At 50.1% G+C, this 24,423-nt stretch overlaps 9 protein-coding genes across 9 annotated transcripts; 5 read left to right on the forward strand and 4 right to left on the reverse strand.

Moving 5' to 3' along the window:
• Window positions 1–963: 963 nt before the first annotated feature.
• CDV56_105307 (elongation of very long chain fatty acids protein) lies at window positions 964–2,673 on the reverse strand (the record flags this gene model as incomplete). Its single annotated transcript, XM_026758926.1, has 2 exons — window positions 964–1,821; window positions 1,882–2,673. The coding sequence occupies 2 exons, from the start codon at window positions 2,671–2,673 to the stop codon at window positions 964–966; spliced, it is 1,650 nt and encodes a 549-aa protein (XP_026612577.1).
• A 1,776-nt stretch (window positions 2,674–4,449) lies between these two features.
• Window positions 4,450–5,705, reverse strand: CDV56_105581 (uncharacterized protein; the record flags this gene model as incomplete). Its single annotated transcript, XM_026759200.1, has 2 exons — window positions 4,450–5,532; window positions 5,604–5,705. 2 exons carry the CDS (start codon window positions 5,703–5,705, stop codon window positions 4,450–4,452), a joined length of 1,185 nt encoding a protein of 394 aa, XP_026612578.1.
• Window positions 5,706–6,876: 1,171 nt separating this feature from the next.
• On the forward strand, window positions 6,877–7,773 carry CDV56_105759 (uncharacterized protein; the record flags this gene model as incomplete). Its single annotated transcript, XM_026759378.1, has 1 exon — window positions 6,877–7,773. One exon carries the CDS (start codon window positions 6,877–6,879, stop codon window positions 7,771–7,773), a length of 897 nt encoding a protein of 298 aa, XP_026612579.1.
• Window positions 7,774–8,056: 283 nt separating this feature from the next.
• On the reverse strand, window positions 8,057–10,317 carry CDV56_105840 (pseudouridine synthase PUS7; the record flags this gene model as incomplete). The annotated part of the gene is made up of 2 exons (XM_026759459.1): window positions 8,057–10,040; window positions 10,094–10,317. 2 exons carry the CDS (start codon window positions 10,315–10,317, stop codon window positions 8,057–8,059), a joined length of 2,208 nt encoding a protein of 735 aa, XP_026612580.1.
• Window positions 10,318–12,791: 2,474 nt separating this feature from the next.
• On the forward strand, window positions 12,792–13,337 carry CDV56_106160 (uncharacterized protein; the record flags this gene model as incomplete). The annotated part of the gene is made up of 1 exon (XM_026759779.1): window positions 12,792–13,337. The coding sequence occupies one exon, from the start codon at window positions 12,792–12,794 to the stop codon at window positions 13,335–13,337; it is 546 nt and encodes a 181-aa protein (XP_026612581.1).
• A 625-nt stretch (window positions 13,338–13,962) lies between these two features.
• On the reverse strand, window positions 13,963–14,773 carry CDV56_106235 (DUF2293 domain-containing protein; the record flags this gene model as incomplete). Its single annotated transcript, XM_026759854.1, has 3 exons — window positions 13,963–14,460; window positions 14,508–14,630; window positions 14,741–14,773. 3 exons carry the CDS (start codon window positions 14,771–14,773, stop codon window positions 13,963–13,965), a joined length of 654 nt encoding a protein of 217 aa, XP_026612582.1.
• Window positions 14,774–19,129: 4,356 nt separating this feature from the next.
• CDV56_106570 (PHD finger domain protein) lies at window positions 19,130–21,217 on the forward strand (the record flags this gene model as incomplete). The annotated part of the gene is made up of 1 exon (XM_026760189.1): window positions 19,130–21,217. One exon carries the CDS (start codon window positions 19,130–19,132, stop codon window positions 21,215–21,217), a length of 2,088 nt encoding a protein of 695 aa, XP_026612583.1.
• A 952-nt stretch (window positions 21,218–22,169) lies between these two features.
• On the forward strand, window positions 22,170–23,414 carry FSF1 (sideroflexin family transporter; the record flags this gene model as incomplete). Its single annotated transcript, XM_026760360.1, has 4 exons — window positions 22,170–22,273; window positions 22,388–22,521; window positions 22,586–22,680; window positions 22,734–23,414. The coding sequence occupies 4 exons, from the start codon at window positions 22,170–22,172 to the stop codon at window positions 23,412–23,414; spliced, it is 1,014 nt and encodes a 337-aa protein (XP_026612584.1).
• Window positions 23,415–23,864: 450 nt separating this feature from the next.
• Window positions 23,865–24,385, forward strand: CDV56_106835 (GNAT family N-acetyltransferase; the record flags this gene model as incomplete). Its single annotated transcript, XM_026760454.1, has 3 exons — window positions 23,865–23,983; window positions 24,052–24,191; window positions 24,248–24,385. Coding segments are annotated over 3 exons (397 nt in total), but the record flags the coding sequence as incomplete, so codon positions are not given.
• Window positions 24,386–24,423: the final 38 nt, after the last annotated feature.

The raw sequence follows: 24,423 nt of genomic DNA on the forward strand, positions 1-24,423 counted from the left end.
CTTGGGATGTCTTCGCTCTGAATTTCAAATGCCACGGCAGTTGGAAGGCAAGATCGCAGGTTCAGAAGAGAAAGACAGGTGGAAGATCTGCAGTTGCTGTTAGATTGGTGCTTCTGATGAAACCATATCTGGAGAAGTTGACCATTCTGAATTGAATGGATCGTACCAACGCAACCAAGAATCAAGGTCTGCTCTTTGTAGTAGACATCTGACGAGCAGGGATGAAGCCTTCGGACATGGTAGATGCATGCTAAGAGGTCCCCGGAAACTGTCAGATCGTTACTGATGCAGCCTCCTCGTGCATTGATCAATATTAGATAGCCTTCAGGGAATCCTCATGAGAGTGGCTCGTTGCCTGGCTCGATGCATGGTTGATACAGAGAATTGCAAGATGAGAGATTGCCGCACTCACATGACTTCTGCACTGTAGCATCTGAAGCGACATTATTGATTCATTACTTTATTGCTAGATAACTCTATAATCAACTGAAATAACCATGTTCTTTTCAGCCAGATAGCCTCGACGCCTGGGTCAAAAATCCAAAGAAACATATGTACAGGACAAAAAAAGAAGCAACAAAGAGTTTGATAAAAATGACACAGTTCAGCCGACGACGGAAGAATTGAATACACCCGGGAGCCACCGCTATCTGCATGGTCTGTGTCTCTGTGATGACATTTAGATCCCCGGCGTGTTTTTACGCCGCAGCAGACCAGTGAATAGACATAGCTGATGCTAGCAGAGCGGTAGACACAGAATTGAGATCCGCTCGACAACGAGAACACCATGGAATCTAATATTCGGGGTGATTCTTGTCGACTGAGCGACGGGAATGTAGGAACCCGCAAACAACTCTCGATAGGGCTAGTTTGTGAGCATCACGGATTTCGAGAAATTTCCAGTTGTCGAGGTGAGAAATTTTCTTTTTTGAAGCGATAGAAGGAATGAATCGGAGAGCACGTTTAAGCAGCCTTGTCTAAAACCCCAAAAGGATTAGTGCCCTTGACGTCAGGAACATTGGAGACGCTCTCCAATTCCTCCTTGGTTTGAGCTTTGGCACCCTTCTTGGGAGGAACAGTCGAGAAACCTTCCTCGGACTCCTCCTTGGTGCCACGCTTCTTTTGATTGGCACCAGAGCGCGTCCGGATTGGTGACTTGTCAGTGATCTGCGACTGTGCCTTCTTGCCGTTGGCCTTCTGGGCCTGGGCCTTCTGAACGGCCTCATCTTCCGTGCTGATCTCGCCGTTCATTTCGACAGACTTCTGAATTTCACGGCTGACGCCCTTGAGAGCATCCAGACCAGCTTTTTCGGCAGCATGGATGTGAGTGGGATGAAGCTGGCTCGGCTCTTTGCGGTGCAAATATGACCGGACGAAGAAGCGCACAAACAGGTATGTCAGAGGCAGGAGGTACATAACGTTGAGCCAAATTGCGAAAGCCTGACCGGTCGTATCCATACAGGTGATCATGGGGCCGACAGGTGTGCGCTGAGCAACCGAGCTGCTGGGGACATCGGCATACGAGTAGCCAACGTTCTCAGCAATACCCTCTGCGCCAGCAGCACGCAAGCCCAGCTTCTTGAGCCAGGGGCCGAGTCCCACAGCCGAGGCAGTCGCAGCGGCAGCCTCAATAACGGATGTAGCAGAAGCAGCAGCAGCGCTTGCAGTCGAAAGTTTGCCGGGAAGAGTGTAGCTGACGAAGAGATACGAAGCGGCCCAGCTGGTTCCAATGACGAACTGTGTTATCTGCATGGTGGTCAAAGAACGCTTGATAACACCGGGGACTCGAATATGAAGTGCGGTCAGAGTGTAGTAAGTGTACTAGAGAGGTTGGTCAGCCAATGTACGCAATTAAGACAGACTATTGCAGCGATTGCGTACCATCATAGCATGGATACCAGAGTTGACCAGGGTGAAGATAAGGATGGGAGGCGCCATGTAGCGGATACCCGCCCACATGCACATCATAGCACCAGCATGGTGGTAGGTCTGCAAAGTCGAGCTCTTCTTGCCCTTTGCCAGAATGATAGCAGTATCCAACACCTCATAGAACTTGGATAGATAGAAGATCCAGCCCAGGTACGCTAGTCCCTGGTTCCACAGACGGCCAACGTCCGTCGGGTCCGGGACACCACCCGCAGCCAACTGGTATTCGGGGTTCGGCAGTTTCCACTGATCGGTGACGGAGTCGTAGATGGCAGCGTTGCCGTAGCCGCGGGGGCCATTGATCTTGCAAAGAGAGTCAAGCACGCCTACGAGGCCGTGCGGGTCCTCGTGGTGAGGCCACGAGTTGCGGAAAGCCTGGAGCATGCCGACGAACGTCCATGCGGAATAGACGGCCAAGAAGACATTGTGGAGGATGACGAAAAGCTTGAAGAGCCGCGTTTGGCTGAAACCCCAGGGCTTGTACCCACGACTCTTGTTGATGCGGTTGATGATGATAACGGTGACTGCGTAGACGCTGGCAATGGTAATGGGCACGCGAACGTCAAGCAGCTGCTTGTACAACTCAGGAGGGATGTTGAACGGCTGGTTCCATGTCGGTTCAGAGATCAAAGGAGCAGGAAGAGGCTCGGGGAGTTCGCGAGGAGGGAATCTCAAGAGTGCGGAGGGCGGGAAACCGAGGCGCACAACGGCAGGGCCCGACTCGGTGTCGACGTTGATGTCGAGCATGATCGGATACCTTCAGAGGGCGATTTCACAGGTGAAGGAAGAATTGAGAAGAGGGGACTGGACTTTCCAGATAACAAGTCTCTGGCCTTCTTAGAAAGAAGAAGATAAGACCAAGAAATAAGGAAAGGGTGGAAAGAGCAGGACAAAAAAAAAAAAAAGTTTCAACGTCGTCAAAAGTACCTCCGACGTTGCGGATTCCCAAAACAGGAAAGGGTAAGGAAGGAATTCCACCTCCTCCCAAGGTTCGATCAATCAGTAATCGAGTAGAGGTAGATACGCATAGATAAATCCTTAGACGTGTGAACTGTAAACTCAAGAGCAAGTATCAATCAAGTGAGTCTCTACGGATCAAAAAGGTCTAATTGGGTCAATGGGAGAAAATTGAAGTGTCATTACTATCTCCAGAAGTGGAGCCGCGATGCATTTGTTGGGAATTTGGCTGCTCTGGGCGTTGATGAAACCTCGGCCCAACACAATTGATGGCAACGACAACTCTGGTAGACTTATCCAGCAAGCTTGTGAAGAAGATGCTCTTCTACGTCATAAACCTAGCATGAGATTGAGTTATATAGAAGCGCATTGGTCAATCATGATGATGATAGGCTCATTGCTCAGACTTGGGCAGAGGTACCTGTAGATTGTTTCTTGCCACTGCCGTCATTCTCACGCGATGTGCTGAACAATGATGCAAGGCATGAAGATGGTTTCTCGACGAGCATATTCTGGGAAGGATTCTACAGTTTCCTAGGCTTGAAGCAACAGAGTACATCTGCTTAGATGCAACAGCCATACAACCCTCGTACCTCGACCCCCGTTGACCTGTAGGCTGTACCTACACCACCTTTTTGATGATCCCGTCGCAAAAATGATGCGCGATGCCATAGCAAGTAACCAATCAGCGACTGTGGTTCGGCGTTCTGCATTAGTCAGCAGTCGGGCCGCGAATACCCCGGATTTGGCATGACTCGTGATCTCGAGGCCTTAACCCCAACGCCACCAGGGCCCAGGCATCAAGGCAACAACTCTCCCTTGCTCTAGCACGGTAGCACTAGGTAGTATGCCCTAACTCTCAGGGCATCGTTCACATGAAGCATTTCAAGGATTCACCCCAACAAAGGGGAAATGATGGCAATTATACTCTGATCGATATACAATGAACCGAGGCTTGCGAGATCATTGATTCAACGCTTCTACCCCTGAACAATTCTAGACTCACTGCATGACTGCACTAATGCAACCAACACAAAGGTGCAGGCAAGGGACGCCTATCAACCTATTAGACACCATGCCGGTTGGCCGATTCTAGGTACCTACTCGAAAATCTCCAGCTCGCCTTTAAATGCGTCTAAGTACCACTTTTTCCAAGATGGTGAACAGCATAGCATGTATCTGATTTTTGGTAGTGTTCATTTTGATAGCTTTCAGAATTGCCTTTCCCTGAACTACAGTATGGCAAGGCAGAGGCTTGTGATTTCCGCTGGAGACGGTAGAATAGTCTAGCCAGTCGGCCAGAAGACAGTACTAGGCTTCCCTATTCATGTCAATTGGCTGAGCAGTGCTGGGAGCAAATGCAAAGTTTTTCCACTTTCGTCGCAAGCCCTACCACCGCGAATTGCTAATCCGTCCCAAACTTAGCGCTGGAGGAGTTGGTGGGTGTATGTCCCCGAATGTAGATGTACTTGATCTATCGTACATCGGAGCGAACTTGACAGACATATCCAAGATAGATAAACGCAAGAAATACAATCGGATTGACAATCGGTGCCCTAACCTCTGCTAGCGGGGTTTGGTACTCAAAGGGAGCGGCGGAGGCGCAGGTGATGATGGAGAAGGAGCGTTGACAGGAGTTGATCGCATCGCTGCTTTCTTGGGAGGCGGCGGAGGTGGTGGAGCCTTTCGCTGGTTCGATGCGTCTATTTCTACTGAGTCGGATGACGGATGGCTTCGATTAGGGTGCGGGGGTGTAGGAGGAGGCCGGAATTGCTTGAATGAGATGGATGTGGTTGCTGACCTTTTCTCGTCGACAAAATTATTGAAGCGCTGTGTGATCTTATATTTGTCATTGAAGTCCTGGACTCGTTCTTTGCCGGCTTGAAGCTTGTCATTATGCCGCTCGCGCAAGTTATTCACCGTAGATTTTGCGGATGACTCGGGCTGTGTTGTGCTTTCCCGAACCGACGGGGAGGGGGCTTGCGACGGAGATTGCGATGAGCCTGTCCTCATTTGCGAGAAGCGAGCTTGAAGCTCATTAACTGAGGCTTGGCCGGCTACTCCACCGGTGGTGTTGCTTCTATCGTGTCCAATACCAAGTGCAGGAACTGATACTCCAGCATTTGACAGACGAGAGACAGCGCCTTGATCTAGAAGTCCCTCAGAAGCCGGTTCTGATGGCGAATATGCCGGGGGAGGAGTTGGTGGATGCGACTGTGGAGTAGAGTTCATGCGAGGAGGAATCCGAGGCGGAACGCTCGGCACTGGCCTAGAACTTGCAGAGGACACGGAACTTGCCGGTGAATGCATTCTTCGGACTGGAGGTGGTGGAAGATTATCCGTGCTTATACCTGTCGTATTTGCTCGGTAGGGTAGCGGCGGACCAGCTGGTCTTTGGGGTTCGTCTTCCTCAGCTCGGTTCTGCTCCTGCTGCCGGGCTTGCGCTTCCTGGATCTGTTCCTGAGATAGAGGCGCCCCTAGTCCCCTGCGATCCGGTGTTGTCTGATTCGGGACCGCACCAGGTCCATGGACCGCAATGTGTTTCGGTGGTGGCCCGAAAGCGGATGGGTCCTTGAGCGATGACAGGGGTCGGGAGACGTGCTGCTCTTGCTCGCTGTCCCTATCCTTTCCCTTTCCCATCCATCCCGCCTATACCGAAAAACAAGCGTCAGCAAATGCCAAATGTAGAATGTGCGCAAAAGATTGGAGGAAGTACGAACCACTTGATTGATGCCTTTAAAGTCTCCCCGCCAGCTTTCTTTTCCTCCAGACTTACCCTTAGGGTGCCAGCCCTCTTTCAGAGCCCCTCTTAAGCCACTCATCGTGACCTCAAATGTATCCCAATAGATAAAGACAATGGAGTGAACACGAGCACAACCGTGTTATGTTGCTGATCAAACTAGGATCGGTGATCCAGCGACGTCTGGCGTCGACACCGCCCCGCATTCTCAGTTATCTCCAACCTTAATCTCCGCGCATCACGTGACCGTTCCCTGTCCCTCTCGCTCCATGATTTTTCTTGTTTTCTTCGTGATCATGCTCACTTATACGAGGTAGAACTTCATCTCCAAGGCCAGATGGAAAGATGTTGCTTGAGCTGATATTAGAGTTCAAACCCTTGCGTGACGATGACTAGAGTGTCTCTGTCCCACAATTGAAGCATTTGGCCCCCAACGACACGCATTTCTCGTCTTAAAACAGCCTAAGCTAATCCGCCGATCAAAGCAATAGACAACGCGGGTCGATATGTCTTCTTGCTTGCTGATTCTAGCCCACATACTGCGACCGCGCGGTCTGTCTTCACTTGAACAGAAGTACTGCCGCCTCAGTTGAGCGAGGCGCCTGTACAACCCCCTCGGACATCATGGAGCCTTACGATAAACACTGATGCTAGCATCATGCCACGCGTCAGCGTTAATGAGTATCAAGACCTCTGAAAGAGTCAATCAGCGATGGTTTTAGTCCCATTGTGTTACGAATACACAGTGGGCAGCAGCTCGTGTTCAGAGCAGGCGGCTGCCTCACTTTCCGCTGATTGGCTGCTGATCGCCGCCCTTTCATTGTCCAGCTCTATACTTGGAAACCGCTTGAAGCTGCTGCGCCATGTCAGCGCTCCCTTTGGCGACTTTTTTCTTTTCTGTTGTCGTTCTCACAAGGAATGATCTACTGCTTCCCTACTCTACCCCTCTTCGTCAGTTTTGTTATTCCAGATTATCATCTCGAGGTAAGAGTGTGGGAGAGATTCCAAGTGCATGCGTATCTAATTTCTTAACACCCTGTTGAGCTTTCGGAAATAAACAACTTTGGCGGTTGAGCATGTTTTGAATGTGAGGGCTTCCTGCTTTTGGACTGCACTGTGGTACGAGTCTAGCGAGTCTGGAGGAGAATTGCATCATCTCAATAACTGGATTATGCGACGCTGAATCATCCGAGGGAGTGCTTCTCTTATATTCTATCCCGAACCGTGAGACGGGCACAGATTGGTATAACAGAATGAATGGTCGTGAAGGGTCGGATTCTTTGGACAGTCCCAATGAACACAATATACCTTTACCAACTACTGAATGGCAGCGGTCATCGCCATGGTATGGCGAGGCAACCACTATATCTTCGCAGACATCTTTGTTCACACCCGAATTGACAGATGTCATTGTGCCAACAATCGAGACGACATATGACCCAACATCGCTCACATCATCAATCACAACCGTTCTCGAGACAGCGACCACATTAACCTCTTCAATCTCATCATCATCTGGAACTTCTCCCCAAACGGGAGACAGCAGCTCGGGAAGCAGCAACACGAAGACAATTGCTATAGCTGTTCCAGTGTCTATAGTTGGCGCTGCTTTGCTCCTCGGAGCATTATTCCTTCTTTTGAGACGCCGTCGTCGGAAAACTCGACAGGAGAATCCATCGAACCTCCAAGTTGATATGGCTCAGACAACTCGAACAAACCTGCTGCCACACAATGGTTCTTCATGGAATGTCGGACACGCACACTCCCATGAGATCCCCTTCGAAGGCCCCTATCCTTCTCAAGCCGCCTCAACCAATCGCGTTCCGCCGACCCAGCCATACAGTCATGAAATAAATGAGACGTCCAGATCCCAACCATCTACATTGTCCGTTCCTGCTGCTCCAGCTGGAGTCACAGAGTCTAGACAACCAGAAAGTGGATTTGGGCGGCCGGAAACCAGCCCCGTCACAGCTGGATGGCAAGCCGGGAGCGAAGATCGTCCCCGCTCGCCGTTTGATCATCCGTTGGATGATGCCATGTCTGAGGTGTCGGGTCTGAGTGACAGGCGGGGAGCCACGCATAGTCGTGATCTAGATGATATCTCCTCCGTATCTTCCATCAGTGACGACGAGCATGAGACGCGCAGATAATGCGGCGAAGTGTAATGGGTTGGGCCTAGTTTCATTGGACAATTTTAATAAGCAGCGAGCTCTTACTTTGGAGGTTGGCAGGGCATTGCCCTTGTTCTATGTTGAATGATACTATTTGGCGATACTTGTCGGTACCTACAAATTGAGTAAGGAATGAAGTTATGCACGTACCAACAACGTGGACTGAAAAATCATTATAGCATTTTTATGCCTTCACGTGGTATCTAGAATTTTGTCTATCTCCTTTTTTTAAGGCTCGTATGTACACGATCGGATAAAGCGACTATCTTCCACCCCCGAAATCTGGCTTGTAAGCCACTACCTTGCCCTTCATTAACTCTCTCAGCGCCATTGTGGCATACTGGCTCGACCCGAGCTGGAACTTGAGGACCACGGCAATCTTGTCAGCGGAATCAGCATCAGGCCCAGTAGCTGGTTCCTTGCCGTTGAGCTTTTCCAGATCCGTCTGCACGAACTGCTCGTCGTCCTGAGAATACAGTTTCACGTCCACTGAGTAGTCCGCACCCATCCGGCTAAGGACCTTGCGGTACCCCCCGCTAAGACTGATATCCTTCCACTTGCGGCGCATGTCGAAGGGATCGAGACCGCCGCCTTGCTCGCTGCCCATGAAGCGCTTGTAGAAGTTGGTCATCTCGTTGGCGGGGTAGAGCACGTCGAATCCAGGGAGCGGCAGGACGATGTCGAAAATGGAGTACTTGCCGCTGGCGGCTTCCTCGGCGGTTAGGGCGCGGGCACGCTCGAACATGTCTTCGGCCGAGTAGGCGCTGTCGTGCGCTGCTGGCTTGATGACAACCTCGCCGTCGGCGTCGACCTCGGCTTCAAGGCCGGTTGATTCGACTTTCTCGCGGTGCTCGTGGATAAGGACGAGGTCGCCTTCTACTACTTTGTCGCCGTAGAGCCGCCAGCGCTCACCGACAGCGAAGTTCCAGACCAGTGACTGGTAAGCGTGCACGTACATCAGACGTAGGTTTCGGGGAATGGTCTGCAAAGCTCCGAGATAATCGTTCTGCACGCGGCCCAGATGTCGGATCAGGTTGTTCTCCGCAGAGAATTTCCGGGGAAGTTTCTCTACGGCCTCGGTGACTTTGCCGGTGGTCTGGAAGAGGTGAATCGCTTCCGCACGAGCCTTGTCGTCTGTGCTAATCATGGAGGTCGAGTTGCCGTCCTGGGCTGCGGCAAGGATATGAGGACTGTAATGCAGGATTGCGTCACAGGCGCCCTTGAAGTCACCCTGGAGCATCTTCACGCCGACCATATCCGTGCGAGTGGCAAATGTCCCGAAGCGTTGCAGTCCGTAGTAATTGAAGTAGCCCCGCTCACGGAGGTTTCGCAATGCGGATCCCACAAACTCCTTGGCCTTCGCGAGAGCACCTTCGCGATCTTGAAGGTCCACGCCAGGAATAGCGCATTCGCGCAGAGTGATGACGAACTCATTACCCTTCAGATCACCCAGCTCAAGGCCATGGCGGCAATACTCGTAGTCTCCCACCGCCGAGTTGCGAAGAGTAGGGTTGAGCTTTGCGAGCCGATCGGCAAAGACCCGGCTTACACACGCTCGCTGCACGGTCACACCACGTCGGTCCTTAGTACCGGCAAATTGGAAGCTTCTCGGGGCCATTTTCATTGAACGCGCCAGGAAAGATATAACTTCCATGGTATCCTTGTTCTCCTTGTATATCGTAAAATGCAGATAGGAGCCACCCAGCTCCTCGAAGTTGAGCCGGCCTCGTTCGCGCCCTGAACCACGTCCACCTTGGGTGTTGCGCTTGTTCCGGTTGGGAGCGGCCGAGATACACATCATGCCTTCACTGTCCGTCTGTGATTCGAGTTGCGAATTGAAAATGCGACGCACTGCCTGGTGAATCTTGATGCGCAGGTCGCGATCCGTGACAACGACGGTGTTCACTCGACCCAACTCGTTCGGTCTCGCTTTGGGGTTAGACATGGCACGGGTATGTAGGGCTAAAATTCGTTCGGTAGCTTCGGTGCCAAAGAATGACTCCAGTAGCGCTTTGTCTTCCTCTGAGAGCTGGAACTCGGCAGCGGGGGCTTCCTCTTTGGCGGCTGGCGCAACTTTCTCTCCCGCGGCTGCCGACTCTGCGGTAGTATCCGCTGCAGGAGCCTCCGACTTGATATCTGCATTGTTGTTCTTGTTTTCTTCTGCAGACGAAGTGGTAGGTTTCAAATTCCGAAGATGCAAAACTTCACCGGACGGAAGAATCTCATTGACGAGGAAATCGGTGTATCTGAGAGAAAAGCGGGTTAACTTGATTTTCAGTATCTCAAGTTTAAGTTGTACCTCTTTTTCAAAACTCCCGAAAATCCCACGTTGTCTGCACTAACAAATTGGGTGATTCCGACCTCGACTTCCTTCAATGCTTGAGCATCACCATCGGAGATCTTCACCAATTCCGCCTCCGGAGCTGGCACAGTGGAGGGAGGCAGCACAACATCGTCCGAGACGGGGGTATCCTCAGTCCTGAGTCGCTTGCGCGGCGACTCGACAATATCGGCGCCCTCCATTGTTGAGATACAGGTGTCGCTGCACGAAGATACTGGATCTGGAGCTGTAGTAAGTTGGTCGGAGAACTGGTTCAATCTCCGCAATTGCCTTTACCGAAAGCGGCAATGACCAGGGCTAGCCCTACATCCTATTTGGGACTTTCTGATACCAACTCATTACTACGGAGAACGAAGTGTCTACTCTAGCTCAAGCCATTATTCCTTATCTGAAAAGGACTCAAGGAGAAGCGACTGATACTTCTATTTGCGTTTGAGGGCTGGCGTCGTGCCTCAAGTGACGCAGGAAATCTGCTATACTGATCTCTGCAGCCTAGTGCTACGGATTCCTATTCTCAATATTTAAAGCCCTCGGAAGCAATCTCATTTTCTTCGGCTACACTGATCCTGTCTGGTCCAATCTTGAAGGCTCTGCGCAAATCTCACTTTAGATGCCTCTCATTGAGACTCAGTAGTATTCGCGGGGTTCAGCGTTCGGATTCTGGCATCTCGCTCTCTAGGCCTTGCAGGTCGCCGACGGTGTTGCAGAAACCCCTGCAATGAGGAAGGCAACATACAGTATATTCTTCATTTTGAGCAAAGTGGGATGAGACAGATGAGTGGTAGCTTATCTCCTCCTTTGGTTTGAGTTTAGCCCAGACTTGAGAAGGAAATAGAGTAGCTGAGAGAGGATCAAGGACGTCTTACTATCTCCAGCTCCTAGAGCAACAACCCCCTTCTAGGTCTTTCAGATTTGGTTATGAAGTTCAACCCATGTCTTCTGTGCATTAAACCCACAGAAACAGTTGCCGAGATACATAATAGTCGGCCTGCTGCCTTGCGAAGGACCCAAATCCTGTCGCTTTCCTACCGCTTAGGTCGGTTCTTCGTTACAGTCGAGTCAAAATCAGCATGGCTGTTTCCAGACTGGACAATGGAATCAACATCAGGTCCCGAGAGGGTGGGGTGGGCGATGGGGATGAGGCTTGTGTTTGCATATGAAACCTCCTGCTACACAAAAAGCAATGGAAGATCCGTGCGGATGTTGACCAAATCACACTGAAGTGGCTCTAGTCGCCGAGTGGAAAGATAGGAAGGTCAATTCTTATGTGACATCGTTTAATTGGATTCGGAGGAGCCTACCTTACGCTTACAGTTACCCAATATTCGTGTAAGTTAGCCAAACAAGTATTCCCACAAACCCTTCTTCCACGTCCTCCCTTGTCGGTGATCTACGCATGCACGCCTGCTGTCAAAGTCTTCGGCACTGTCAGGTCACGCCGGATCGGCTAAAGAACAAAGGAAGCATGGAGAAAAAGAGCTGAGCTTCAGGGTATTCCCATGTTGACCCGGCGGGTTCCAGAAACTAGTTAAGATAACTTGTGGGTATCAGACCAAACAAACATAATCTCTACCTTAGATGTTGTCTAATAATAAGTAAGGGTAATCTATAGATCATTCACTAATTATATCATTCCCTACAGCAACAGTCAAAATGCTAGCAAAATGAAGATTGTTAGATCTGTCTATGTGAACGCTAGGCATCATGTAGCATTGCTAGGTAGATAGACACATAAGGTAGTAAGTTCTCCATATCAAAGGACTTAAGTAGAGAACTAATCCTATTCGAGTGGGCAATTAGGGCAAGAACATAGGGCAGATGTTGTCCTCCTCAGGCCAAGTCAAAGAAACACAATCAACAAAGACCAACATGCTACAGATAAACCAAGGACAAAGGCCCTCTGAGGCTCAAAAGATCATCCTTGTAGAAATTTGGGTCTCACAATTCGACCCAGATTTGAAACACCACAAGTCTTCAGAGACCAGATCAACGAAACAAAGCAATGTTTGATAACTGTTGGGACGAACCCACTGAAAGCACAATGGGCTTTCATCACTATCATGACCCATGGAGCCCCATGAAAAGACATCTAGATGTTGTTTTTCTATCATATGCCTTACGACAAGGGCTTTTCTACAATATAAAGACACTCGGAAAGTGATCCTTTGTCGAGAATGAGACTTTTGCTAGTGGACAAGGAACTTCAGATCAACAATTCCATGGAATCGGCTCCTTGTCTGTCGCAACGGCATCCTATGGCGAGCTAATGAAGTGTTGTCTTTCCGGCATGATTCGCATGTTTGCATGACAATGGTTCTTTTAGGACGAGAGACATGTTGGGTAGGATCGCTTTGTTGACGATGAGACTCTGGTGGCCTAAGAAGGAAATCCAACACAGAAACATCATGGAATTGAACCACCTTACACTCTGCTCAAGGTCGATTGCTGATAACTTCAGCTATAAAGTCGCTCTCCTTTCTCACCAGTCGAATGATCATTCAACCATCGAACTACTCTGTTCTCTCCATCTTCCCACCCTTCTCTCCAATCCAAAAACTTTGAAAGCAACTCACCGACTGTGCGCAAATTCCCCGAAATCAACCCTTTAAGACGTTGAGTACCATATCCAAACCCAAATTTACAGAATCTAACAGCAATGGGTATTCCACAGTGGACCGAGCAGGACGAGCGCCAGGCGCGCATGGAAGATGCCGGTCTTTATATCGACTGGCCGAACCCGTACAACATCGAACCGGGACTTTACATTATCGTTCACATGGAGTATACCACCCAGGCCGATGAAATCATAGACGTCATTGACGATGCATATAGCACCGTCACAGCCCGTCTCGAATCGCGGCAGTTCCGCAACCCGAGGCACCCCATTCCAGGGCGTAAGAGCCTTTTCCTCCACTATGAACTGATCAACCAGGATGACGGGACCACAAACGCCTTCCCCACGGAGGAAGGCCTCTTCGAAGAGGTTCAGAGTCACCTCATGCTCATGTTTGATAAGCTTGAGATGGGGGGAACGTTCGACCTCCCCTACAAACTTGGTCCGGTGCGTGTGTTCTGGTGTGACATGGTCGAGCCGGAACCTGAGCTCCCCACTGTTACTGTTGTAGTGTACGAGGAGACAGACTCTGACAGCCAGGAGGAAGAGAAACTCAAAGCTGAGCTGCCTGAAACTGCTCAACAGTGACCCCTTCTTGGCTTTGTCTCTTTAGTTCAGAGTTCAATTGGTGGACTGGGCTGACTGAGAGAAAAACAGGTTGTATCAGAGCGACACAACGAACCACAAGTTGTCATATACTGGTTGGAGTTAGGATTGCTTGGGATTATTGTTGCGGAAAAGGTATGTCTCTTTTGCTTGGTCTGCAATTTTGGAGTGTGTGCGGCGCTGGTCGAATTCATTTTTTTTCATTGAAGTATTACCAATGGATATCTTCATTCTTGTTCAATGTACCTTATGGCAAGGAGATGTAATTCAGTAAGATTATTGTAGTAGGCCCACAGAACAGAGCATGACAAGCTCGAATAGCCTAATTCATCTACAATTGATAACCATTGCTGGAAGAACTGAATAACAAACACTATTATTAAATACATTGACTGTGAAGATGGTGAATCATCACCCGCCTGTCTATGTGTATTCTAGATCGTACTCTATGCATGTTAGGATACATAAGATAGATTCATTTCTCATATCATCATCATGAGGGCCATTGCTGATAATCAAGTGTCACCAGTCGAGAAAGCCCTCTACCCAAGGTTTCATGTCGTGTGGTCGTTGCGACATGCAAGAAGTCCTCGCGCTCGAGAGGCCGTCAGTCAATACAGATCACGTCGTCAGCAGGGTGTGTCATTTTTTGACCATCAGCACGACTGCGCAGGGCCAAAAGATCTGTAGACTGAGTGTTCCCACCCTCCCAGGCAGTTTTGATTGCTTGCACCATATCCCAAACCGCTTCTCTGGCTTCACGCCGTTCTTTTCCCGCATCGAGAAGGGAGTCGTAAGGCGTATGAGTGTGCCTGATATGTGCTTCGACAGCCAGATTGGCCTTTTGTTCGTCTGTTTTCATTGTAGTCCTCCCTACTCGTCCAGAGCGCTTCAGGAAAGCGTGATCAACAATAGTCTCCAGGGACTCAGCTGGCATGAGTGGAAACTTGTTGCGCAAAATTTGCCGAGCTCGCGACAGGTCCTTTTCGTCTCGTGTTTTGACAGCATGAGCACGCGAATCGGCAGTCGCGGCGGCAGATTTGAGAACAGCAGCGTACACATCTTTCGGTACGCGGAGACCAATATTTCGTTTTCCCGCTTTGTTCTGCGATGCGTTAGATGATGGAAGCAGAAGGCGCGGACAATCCTTACATAGACAACATAGACAACCCGATGAGACTCTTTGGTCTGAGTTCGACAGTGTCGCGTAATATAAACATCGCCCTTTGGCACGAAGACATAGTTCTCCGGCAAGGGTTCCCTATCGAAGCAATTCTGTTGGGACGCAGTGTCAGTATTGAACTAGAGCTGCAAGCTAAGCTAGGATCCTGCCGTCGGACCTGTAGCGCAACAGTGATAGGATATGCATAAAACCACAATCATACCTCTTCAAGAGGCTCCGTCGAAGGAGGGAGCATTACATATTTTGAATATTTTAACGGTTGTGGGCTACCCCGAGTTTTTGTGTTGCTCGTAGTACCAAAAAGTCCGCCCTGATTGCGGGCTTTCAAAGAGGTCTTCCTTCGGGCTTCGGCTAAAATAGATTGAGGTGATCTGGGGGAAGCGAATCCATTCTTGATACGAGTCTTTCGACGCCGAGCATGTTTCCGGGGCCCTTTTCTTCGGCCTGATGGAAGCGCCATTTCGGGTTCACTGGCAATGTGAAAAATTAAGAGAGATTGGAAAAGGGAAAAGGGATTAAGATGAAATATGTAGATCTCAAGAGGTTGGCAAAAAAGCGCAGTATCTGGCTCATGGCACGATTCATTCATCGACTGGCTTTCTCATGCATTTAAAGCGAGCGGTGGCTTGTCAACAAAGAAAAGACAACAGGAAGGCATTGAGCCCATACTTGGAATAAAGTAAACTGACGGCTGTTCTATCAGTCAGGGTACCTTGAGGATGCTCATGACCATCGATAAAAAGGTGTTCGAAGCACCAATGACAAATGGGACTTAGGGAAGAATGGGAATCCAGTATGATAAGTATTCGCGGGGTGCAAAGTGTGGCTGGAGATGTGGCGGTGCAAAGATATTCTGCCTCACTTTTCAGGCAACTACTTCAAGGAGGCCGCGCAACCCACTACCTCCTCATCATACACGCTGGATCCTGACTCGATAATGAGTGGTGCCGCGATGAGATCGTACTTCTGCCTTCCAAGGTTCCATTCTAGTCTCCAGTCTCCGTGTACATTTCGGCGATGCTGAATCCGATCCTTGAGACTCAGGGCCACATGCAGGATACCGCAGTGTCCTTAGATTCTTTACCTAGGAATTCATTCGCTATATACATTCCCAACAGCAATAGTTTGATTTTCTCCGCGGTGATTGTGAATCGCAACATGAATCGTACCTAAAGTATTGCCGAGATAAGTCTAGACTACTGCCTTAGGCGCCTCGAACACGATCTCGGTTGTTGATTCAGGTTGAAACTGGGAAGGACAGGTTAGCTGCCTGCCTTTGGGGGACAACCTCGGAGATTTCTTCATTATGCTATGGAGTACAAAGATTATGCAAATCGAAACATATCTGCTTCATAAAGATCTCTTGACTACCTCTACTCCGTAGTCTTGCGAAAGATCGAGAATTTACTAATTATCCCCGTTCTACTCCGTACATACGCTACTTAACTGTTATTGTAGGAATACATCATCTGGCCAGGGGCCATGTCGTCATTATACCCATTTTCATTTCAATTGCCAATGCCAACATTCCATGTCCACTTTTCAGGCCTTGTGGGCAAGATCAAGGCTGGAGCTGAAAAGAACGTCCCGTCCGAAGCTAGCCACGATAGCCTCACCCGCCTGGCCATTGAAATGTCACTAATAAGCGGCCCAGCTCATAAGTGAGTCTTACCCCGGCGAGCGGCTAATCGCAACTGGGTTATGGAGTACAGGGCTCGATCTCGACTTTCCGAATTTGGTCCGGATCAGCAGGATGGTAAGGGGGGAAGCCTGGGAGGGGCAACGCATATACAGCAGCCCTAAGTCAACGGCTCCGGGTTGAAATCACCTACCATTATCTGAATTAGTAATGATTGCGAATCTCTGATGGAAATAGACCCTCATGCCGACGTGACGACGGTCCAATGGATTCAGCCAAAAGGGGAACTGCCCCTGCAGGTGAAAAGGACAACTGGAGATCGTGATGGAGATGAAGGTGGGGCACAGTAGAGACCCACTCTTGTCAAAGGTTCCTTGTTCCTTGCCCTTGGTTGCATTCGCGTGGCTCGGAGGAGGATGGGAGATTCAGAGAAGTGCTCAGTATCAACTGCTAAGAGCTCAGAGAATCTGTCATCTTTTGGTGATGATTCTCCTCAGCTCGCCAGATCCATCTACATCTGAGCGTTGGTCAATCACAGTTGACAATCGTTCTCCAATTGGTTGGAAGTTTCTATCGCTGACGGAGTACTCCGCAAGGCACAATACGATAGCGTTCCAGATCAGGGATAGCGTTCCCTTGTTGCCTCGCACAGCTGACGGAAATTGTCCTTGAATCTTCATCCGACAACCACGCTTAACTGTTCAGAGTGCCTTACCCATCACCTCGATCGTGCCAGCTCTTTCACCAAGTCAGTAAGTTATTCTATATGCCATATGAGAATCGAAACAATCTTCTTCTTCTCATTTCGGTCATGATAAGAACATGCCATGATAAGAGATCGATGATCTCATATCACGTGAGTTACAACCTTAATTTGAGAGCTTGCAAGACACTAGTCCGAAAAGGGTTATATTGGCTAGGAGGTTTGGCGTTTTTGAGACAGCTCTCAAGTTATTGCTTTTGACCTTACTTGCAACGCAGATCGGTCGGTTCAGTATCTCTGGGTACATCTGACCGTCTGCAGAGTTTGTATCCGAAGGGTTGGTGACTCGAATATACCATGGGACGGGTCGACAGGCGGCCAAACATCCTGCTTCATTCCGTGTTGCAACCAAGCATGCGAGCTAATTGCAGACAAGCAAGACGTTCTCTCGGGATGTAGACTGTTTGTACCATAAATATATCTCGCGGCTTTCAACTGTGAGTCTGCCGGTTCGTCATAAAGGTGAGCACTGCAGGAGGTTCCTCATGTACAAACGAACACCAGTTCGAAGGCAGATTCATAGCCATGACATGCAGGTCTGGCTGTACTTGGGCTTCCTGCTACCGAATGGATATCTTCCTCCCCAAGAACCAGAAGGTTTGTATACTGCTAGTTCGGATTTCGTGTAAGTCCATATATCGGAAAGCCTGATAATCTTGAGAAACACCAATATGCATGATTAGCGACGATGGAATAAGTCATATTGGTGGGCTGGGAGATGACCTGCCCTTCTTCATTCATGTCCTCCCGCACGTTAGAGTTGTGATGACGATGTCTGGAATCGGTACTTAGTTTCTGTAGCTACAAGGCTGCCTTGGTGCCTTGGGCATGTGCGACTCGGTCGGCAATCGCTCGCATGGACTGTTGAGGTCTCAACCTGGCTCAGCAAACAGCTTTGACAACGATGAGTTGAGTCTTGACCAGGTTCACCATCTTGAATACACGTGAACACTAGAGGCTATTAATGGGCTGACAGATCAAGGACTTGCCAACTTGTAGCGCAATCATCCATATAGATACAATCCATATCCGAGATTATCTCACCAAAACTATATTCTCCACTAAGTAGAACAAGACACCGTCCACCAAGTGGAGGAGAATCGGACTGGATCTTCCGTTTGGCTTGATTAATTTATCGTTCATTATTTTCACCCAGTCTGATCCAGAGAAGGATATTTCTGTTAAGTGATCACAAAAAAAGAAGTGCGTAGCGGTGGATCTACGGAAGTAAGAAGGAAAAAAGAAAAAAATTCCAGTGTCACTAACTTATTACAAACAGAGGAAAAGAAAAACACACGATTTCCTCCCCTCTTGGATTTCTTTCATATTCATTCTCGAAGCTTTTCCTCTCCTCTCTCTCCCTCCAATCTCCTCTTTTACCTCTTTTTCTCTACAACCTCCTCGACCAAGGTCAAAGGGTCAAGACACAGATAAAGGGCAAGCAGCACTAAAGGCATACCTCCGCTTCTCCCTTTGTTCCAGGGCAGCTCCAACCTTCCCTCGAGCCTCTGGGTCCCTTCGACTGCCCTCCCTTGTCCTATCGTAACTCCGATCTCTTTTTCCTTTCCACTCTTCTCCCTTGCTAGTAAATCCGCTGTCTACTTTACTCACTGAGAATACAAGATATGTGCTACTAGATCGTTTTGTGCATCTTGTCCTAATTTCTCCTTCTTGCTTCGTTCAAGAGGGGCTCACATTCTTTCTACGTCCGTCGTCCGGCCCGGTTGCCTGCTTGGCTTCAATGACACTGAAGTGCACATTACTCGTCCGCTCATTATCGATTCCCACCGAACCCCTCTCTTTTCGGACATTCCTCAGCGCCCGAAATATCTGGACGACCTCTGATTAGGTTGCCTGGCAGCTCGAATTGAATGGTTGCTGGGATTACTGGGTTGCTGACATGAGTTGGGATCAGCCTGTCCACAGGTATGGCTCTCGAAGTCTTCTATGCACATACCATTATTTCCTCACAGACTGTGAATTCTCTCCTGGCACTGGCGGGGTGGATTTGGATTGTGTGTGTGCCACTCGTCAATTGCTGCCTTACTAGGAGCTTACCTTTTCCCCCATTCTTCCCTCCTTGGTACATACAATAAGAACTCGCTTGGCGATACCGCCTAACTCTCCATGCTATGGACTCCGTCCCAGAGTGGTTCAGTGAGAAGATGATACTGACAGAGCCTTCGATCATGTTTAGCTTCAGCTATCCAAACGGTGAACCTCAGACCCCGACGAGGACCCCTACAACTACAGTGTTCGGCGATTCCGCTTTTCAGACCCCCAAGCTCGAATCTAGTTTTTTCGACCCCCGAGTTACCTGGGACACATCAGATCCTTATGCCTCAAGTCCGGAGTTCCTTCGAACACCCCAGCGGTTCGGCTTGAGCACCCCTTCGAACCCTCTACGACTGCCAGATACGGTCCCCGGTCGAACTGGAGGGGTGGACGCTTTGCAGGGCTTGGAACAGGAGACTGACACGGCTAAAAGAATACGTCCTATAAAGCCTAATGGCGGCTCAGGCGAGGACGGTCCTCGGACCGTAGACTCTGCAAAGTCCGCTGCTTCAATGCAAACTCCACCCCCAAGCAGTGCATCGAGGAGGAAAATAACCGGGTTGGACAATGTCATCGACACTGACAGAAAGCCGTCTCCCCTTGGTGGTCATCTTGAGACCCCAAGCCGCTTGCTAGGTGCTTCGCCCAGGTTCTTTGCGGGTCTCCAGTCCTCCCCAGATCCTTTCGACCTGGCTGCGATTGATCCATCCGCCTCCCCTTTCTTTCCTCAGCAGAGATTGTTTTGGGACAATGATCTCGAGCAGCAGGGAGGAAGCCTAAGTTTGTCTGGAAACAGCATCAACTTCTTCGGCTCGAGTGCTCCAACTTCTGCCAATCAGAACCATAATCAAACTTTGCAGGACGCTCGAATCCCGCAACTACCAGCAATCGATGCCAACCTTGACCTTCCCGAAGTTCACGGTCCCACATATAGTCTCTCTGCTGCTCCTTCCGATGCCGCCCTGTTCCCCGCTCCTTTCTCCACTTCCCCCCGTCTTCCCATAGCCAAGGCAGAAGATCCGGCTTTGTTTCTCTCTTCACCAGCCCGCCGTTTCGGTGGCCCTCAGCTGAGTCCAGATAAGAGACTCTTTTCTAAGCCACTCAGACAACCATATCACCACCAGACTGAGGAATTCAAGCGAGAAGAGCTTCGCCGTGCGCAAAGCATTAACCGTCCTCTCTCGGGCTTCGACGAGGAGGAGGAGGACGACGATGACTTTACTCCTCGTCGACCCCGGCCGGGGCTTACTCGCAGCGTGACTCATACTGCTATAATTGCTCCCCCTCAGCGTTCCGCATCGGTACAGTCTACGTCTGGAATGATGGCTTCCTCCAGTGGCATTCGCAAAAGCCCATCCAAGGGACGGTCCTCCCCCATCAAACCCCTCCGCCAACAGCTCTCGAGAGCGAATTCGGTTGCAGCTGGTTTTCCTACTCGCTCTCAGTCGGTGATTTTGAAAATAGGCAAGGATGGTAGAGCAAAGGCCGAGATGCAAACTGTTGCTGAGGCATCCACTGGCCTGACGGACCCTGTGAGTGGAATGGAGCTCGACGGATTCGCAGCTGAGAGTGAATACGATTCTGCCGATCTTTCCGAGTACCCAATTATTCCTAGCCGCAACTCGTCCTTCGCATTTTCGGACGTCGGCGGACCTACTGTGGCCCGCAGTGACTCCGGTTCCCGGCCCCATTCGAAAGGCTCCTATACATCCACTGCTGCGTCATCACAATCAGGCCGAGCGTCGCCCTGGGCTAGTTCGTCTCGTGGCCCTGCAAGAGGACCCACGTACCGAGCAGCTGCGGATGAGTGGAATAGGACGACTCCCAAGCGACAGTCGATACTGATAAACTCGGATCTGACATACCCTAGCGTTGGATCCCCCTCGGGATTCCTTCCTGAGACCGAAGATGATTCTGGCGATGCGCAGCACGCACTTCGAAAAGTTCTTGCGGGGAGAGGACGACTGCCACGGTCCCAGACAATCGGCTATGGGCCACGGTCCAATCGGTCCTCACTCTCCTTTGCGCATCTACGCTCGTCTCCCCCACGCTTCGGTGCGGATCTTGATCTAAATTCTCGGCCACCTAACACTTCTCCGACCACCATGACAGACCCTGACCTCGCTACTCCGACCACTGAACGCTACAGCAACCCAAGCAATGGCACCAGATGTGTTTGTCAGTCCATGGACAATGGTGGCCATCTCATGATCCAATGGTAAGCGAACATCAGCTTCTTCCTTTTGTATTCTTTGCTTATTCATTACAGCGAATCATGCAACCATTGGCTCCATACCAAGTGTGTCGGACTTGAGCGGTCGAATCTGCCATCTGTGTATGTGTGCGTATTTTGCGCCCAGACCCCGACTAGGAAGAACCGGGTTCGAGGTCCAGTCAATACCACCGGACATGCACCAACTTCACCTCTAGCTCATAAATCCTTTCGATTTCGGTAATTCCTGCGGGTTCCACTTTTACAACTCGATTGGAAATTTTTCTCTACATCATGTAATAATCATGAGTACGAAGTCACTGGTCATGACTAACGTCAACGGTGCCCTCTGTTCTTTGAAAGGCTCCTCCATTTTCACTGTTTCGACCTTTCGGACCGCTTCTAATGTCTCTTCTATCCGTCGCTTCATCAGAACCATTAGACATACCCCATCTTCCCTAAAGGACATCAATTTTTCACAAGTCCTACATACCCAGTCTGTACTGGCATGATGTCAATACATCGCTGTCGTGATTACTGTCATAAGTTATTTCCTATTTGCTTCATTATGTGTCGGGGCCTATCTGCCTCGCTGAGTGATACCTATGTACTATTGTATCTAGCATTTCTGTTCAATCACGTTCATGACTCTCCATGCTTCTGGACTTGTAGTATGCCATATTTGTACAGTACATTGTTTGGGATCACAAAATTCCCCTGCATTTGTCCGAAAGGCGGTGAGACAAGTAAGGAACCACATCAATTGGCGCAGCATGATTGGCTAAATTCCCCCGCTTATCGGCTCACCGCCCTTGATAGCGTTTGTGGTTCCCCGAACAATTATTTTCGCTTTCCGTCGGTGACTCCTCCTCAGCGCCTTCTGCTCAGCATCTGTCCTGTTTCATTCTTTCGTTTTTAGTCTGTCGTTCTTTGTATAGACCGTCTTTCTGTGATTTGCACCCATGTCTGCATCACTCCCCGGCAACCGGGACCTTCCCGCGTCGCAGTATGATCTGAACACTTACTGGGGTCGTGTGCGCCATGCGGCAGACATCTCCGATCCAAGGTGAGCGGGATTTCCACCATGCTCACTGTCAGACAGCCTATCTCGACCACAATCCCCACAATCTTTTGGAATTTTCATGCAATCTGCTGTAGCACGAGCTGACCTATATCCTAGAATGTTGTTCGTATCCCCGTCGGGTCTAGAACAAGCGAAGCGCCTTATCTCGTCTTATAAGCAGAATCATGTCCCTGTTATGACTCCTGAGTTATGGCGGGCGAAGAAGGTGGTGGACTCTACGTTGCATCCAGGTGCGTTTGCGGTATTTGGACTCCTTAATATAATCAAGGGTGTGTCTAACTTTGGCTTGTCTAGACACTGGCGAACCGGTTTTCCTTCCCTTTCGCATGTCGGCTTATGTTCTTTCGAATCTGGTGGTGACGGCGGGTATGCTTACGCCAGGTTTGCAGGTATAAGCCATCGGTCTTTTGAATCTTGAGGAGACAACATACTGACTGTATAGACTACCGGAACGCTTCTGTGGCAGATTGCCAACCAGTCGCTCAATGTCGCCATTAACAATGCGAACGCGAACAAGTCGACTCCCCTGTCGGTATCTCAGATGGCCAAGTCATACTTGATGGCGGTATCGGCGTCATGCTCGGTGGCCCTGGGTCTCAACGCGCTGGTCCCTCGGCTGAAGAACATTTCTCCCAACACGAAACTTATTCTCGGCCGTTTGGTGCCCTTTGCTGCGGTTTCCAGCGCCAGTGCACTCAACGTGTTCCTGATGCGTGGCGAGGAGATCCGACAGGGCATCGACGTCTACCCTGTTCTCTCAGAGGAGGAGAAGAAGAAGCGCGAGGAGACCGGTGAGCCGGTCCAGAGTCTGGGTAAGAGCAAGAAGGCCGCCACCATCGCGGTCGGTGAGACGGCCATCAGTCGGGTGCTGAACGCCACGCCTATCATGGTGGTACCGCCTCTGATTCTTGTGAGGCTGGAGAAGACAGCCTGGCTCCAGGCTCGTCCGCGCATGGTTACCCCGATCAATCTGGGCTTGATCCTGGCCACGTCGCTGTTTGCTCTTCCGCTGGCCCTAGGAGCATTCCCTCAGCGGCAGGCAATCAGCGCCCAGTCTCTGGAAGAGGAGTTCTGGGGCCGAGGAGGTAAGGACGGGCAAGTTGAGTTCAACCGGGGCATGTAGATTGGTGGATTGGGACTCATCGTATTTTGACGCTCTCAGCATTGCGTTATTTCTTCATTTCCTTTTGGCAGAGGCGAGAATCCGAATATAGAAGCCCTCGTCCAATGGCATGCACATGAATTGTTAATATCATGTTGTTTAGCGGATAGACTATATAGCATATATACCACGGCTTATACCGCTGATAACCAGCCTTATTACATCGTAATCATAATCTCTGCTGGATGACTCTGTGACCCTTGAGCTCTTTACCTATAATGTTGCTGTTGCTGTAAAGTAATCAACCGCATCCGCTCACTACTGTCTCACCTGCACGCCTTGATGACTATTGACCACTAACTACCCGATGACTCACTATCAACTCTACCCACAACCAGATATATAACATTTCCTATAACCCAACCCGCCTAATCCAGCCTCTCGCAATAACTTAACCCCAATCCAAGAAAAATGGAAGAATCATTCCCTCCACCCTTCCGCACCGCCCGCCTAGAATTCCACCCGATGGTTGACGCCGACGCGGCGGGCATCCACGCCATCCGCGGGTTGAAGGAGGTCATGAAATGGAGGTACCTAGACCAAGCCAGTCCCTAACCCATCCGATTCGAAGAAAGACGGCAGTGCTGAGGCAAGGTAGTCTGAAAAAGGTCCCTGATGCGGATCTCGCGACGACGCAGGAATGGGTGGAGGAGTACCTGAGGCCGCAGGCGCCGAGGAATGTGGGGTATGTGCTTCGTGAGATCGGGTCTGCGAATGGTGCGGTTGGGGATGGGAAAGGTGAGTTTTCTCGGCTTGTTGAGGGGGTGTGGGCGCGGAAACTGAGAGATAGGCAGGCCGGATTGTCGCTTCTATTGGCTTGCGCTATGGGCAGGTTGAGGTACTGGGCGGGTATCGCTGGGAGCTGGGGTATATCTTTCACCCGGACTTCTGGGGGAAGGGGTATGCGACTGAGGCTGTGAGGGGGTTGATGGGTGCGTGGCCGGGGATCTATCAGAGGATTGATTGGGGG

The sequence above is a fragment of the Aspergillus thermomutatus genome (assembly GCF_002237265.1).
Source record: "Aspergillus thermomutatus strain HMR AF 39 chromosome Unknown NODE_166, whole genome shotgun sequence".
Classification (NCBI taxonomy): domain Eukaryota; kingdom Fungi; phylum Ascomycota; class Eurotiomycetes; order Eurotiales; family Aspergillaceae; genus Aspergillus; species Aspergillus thermomutatus.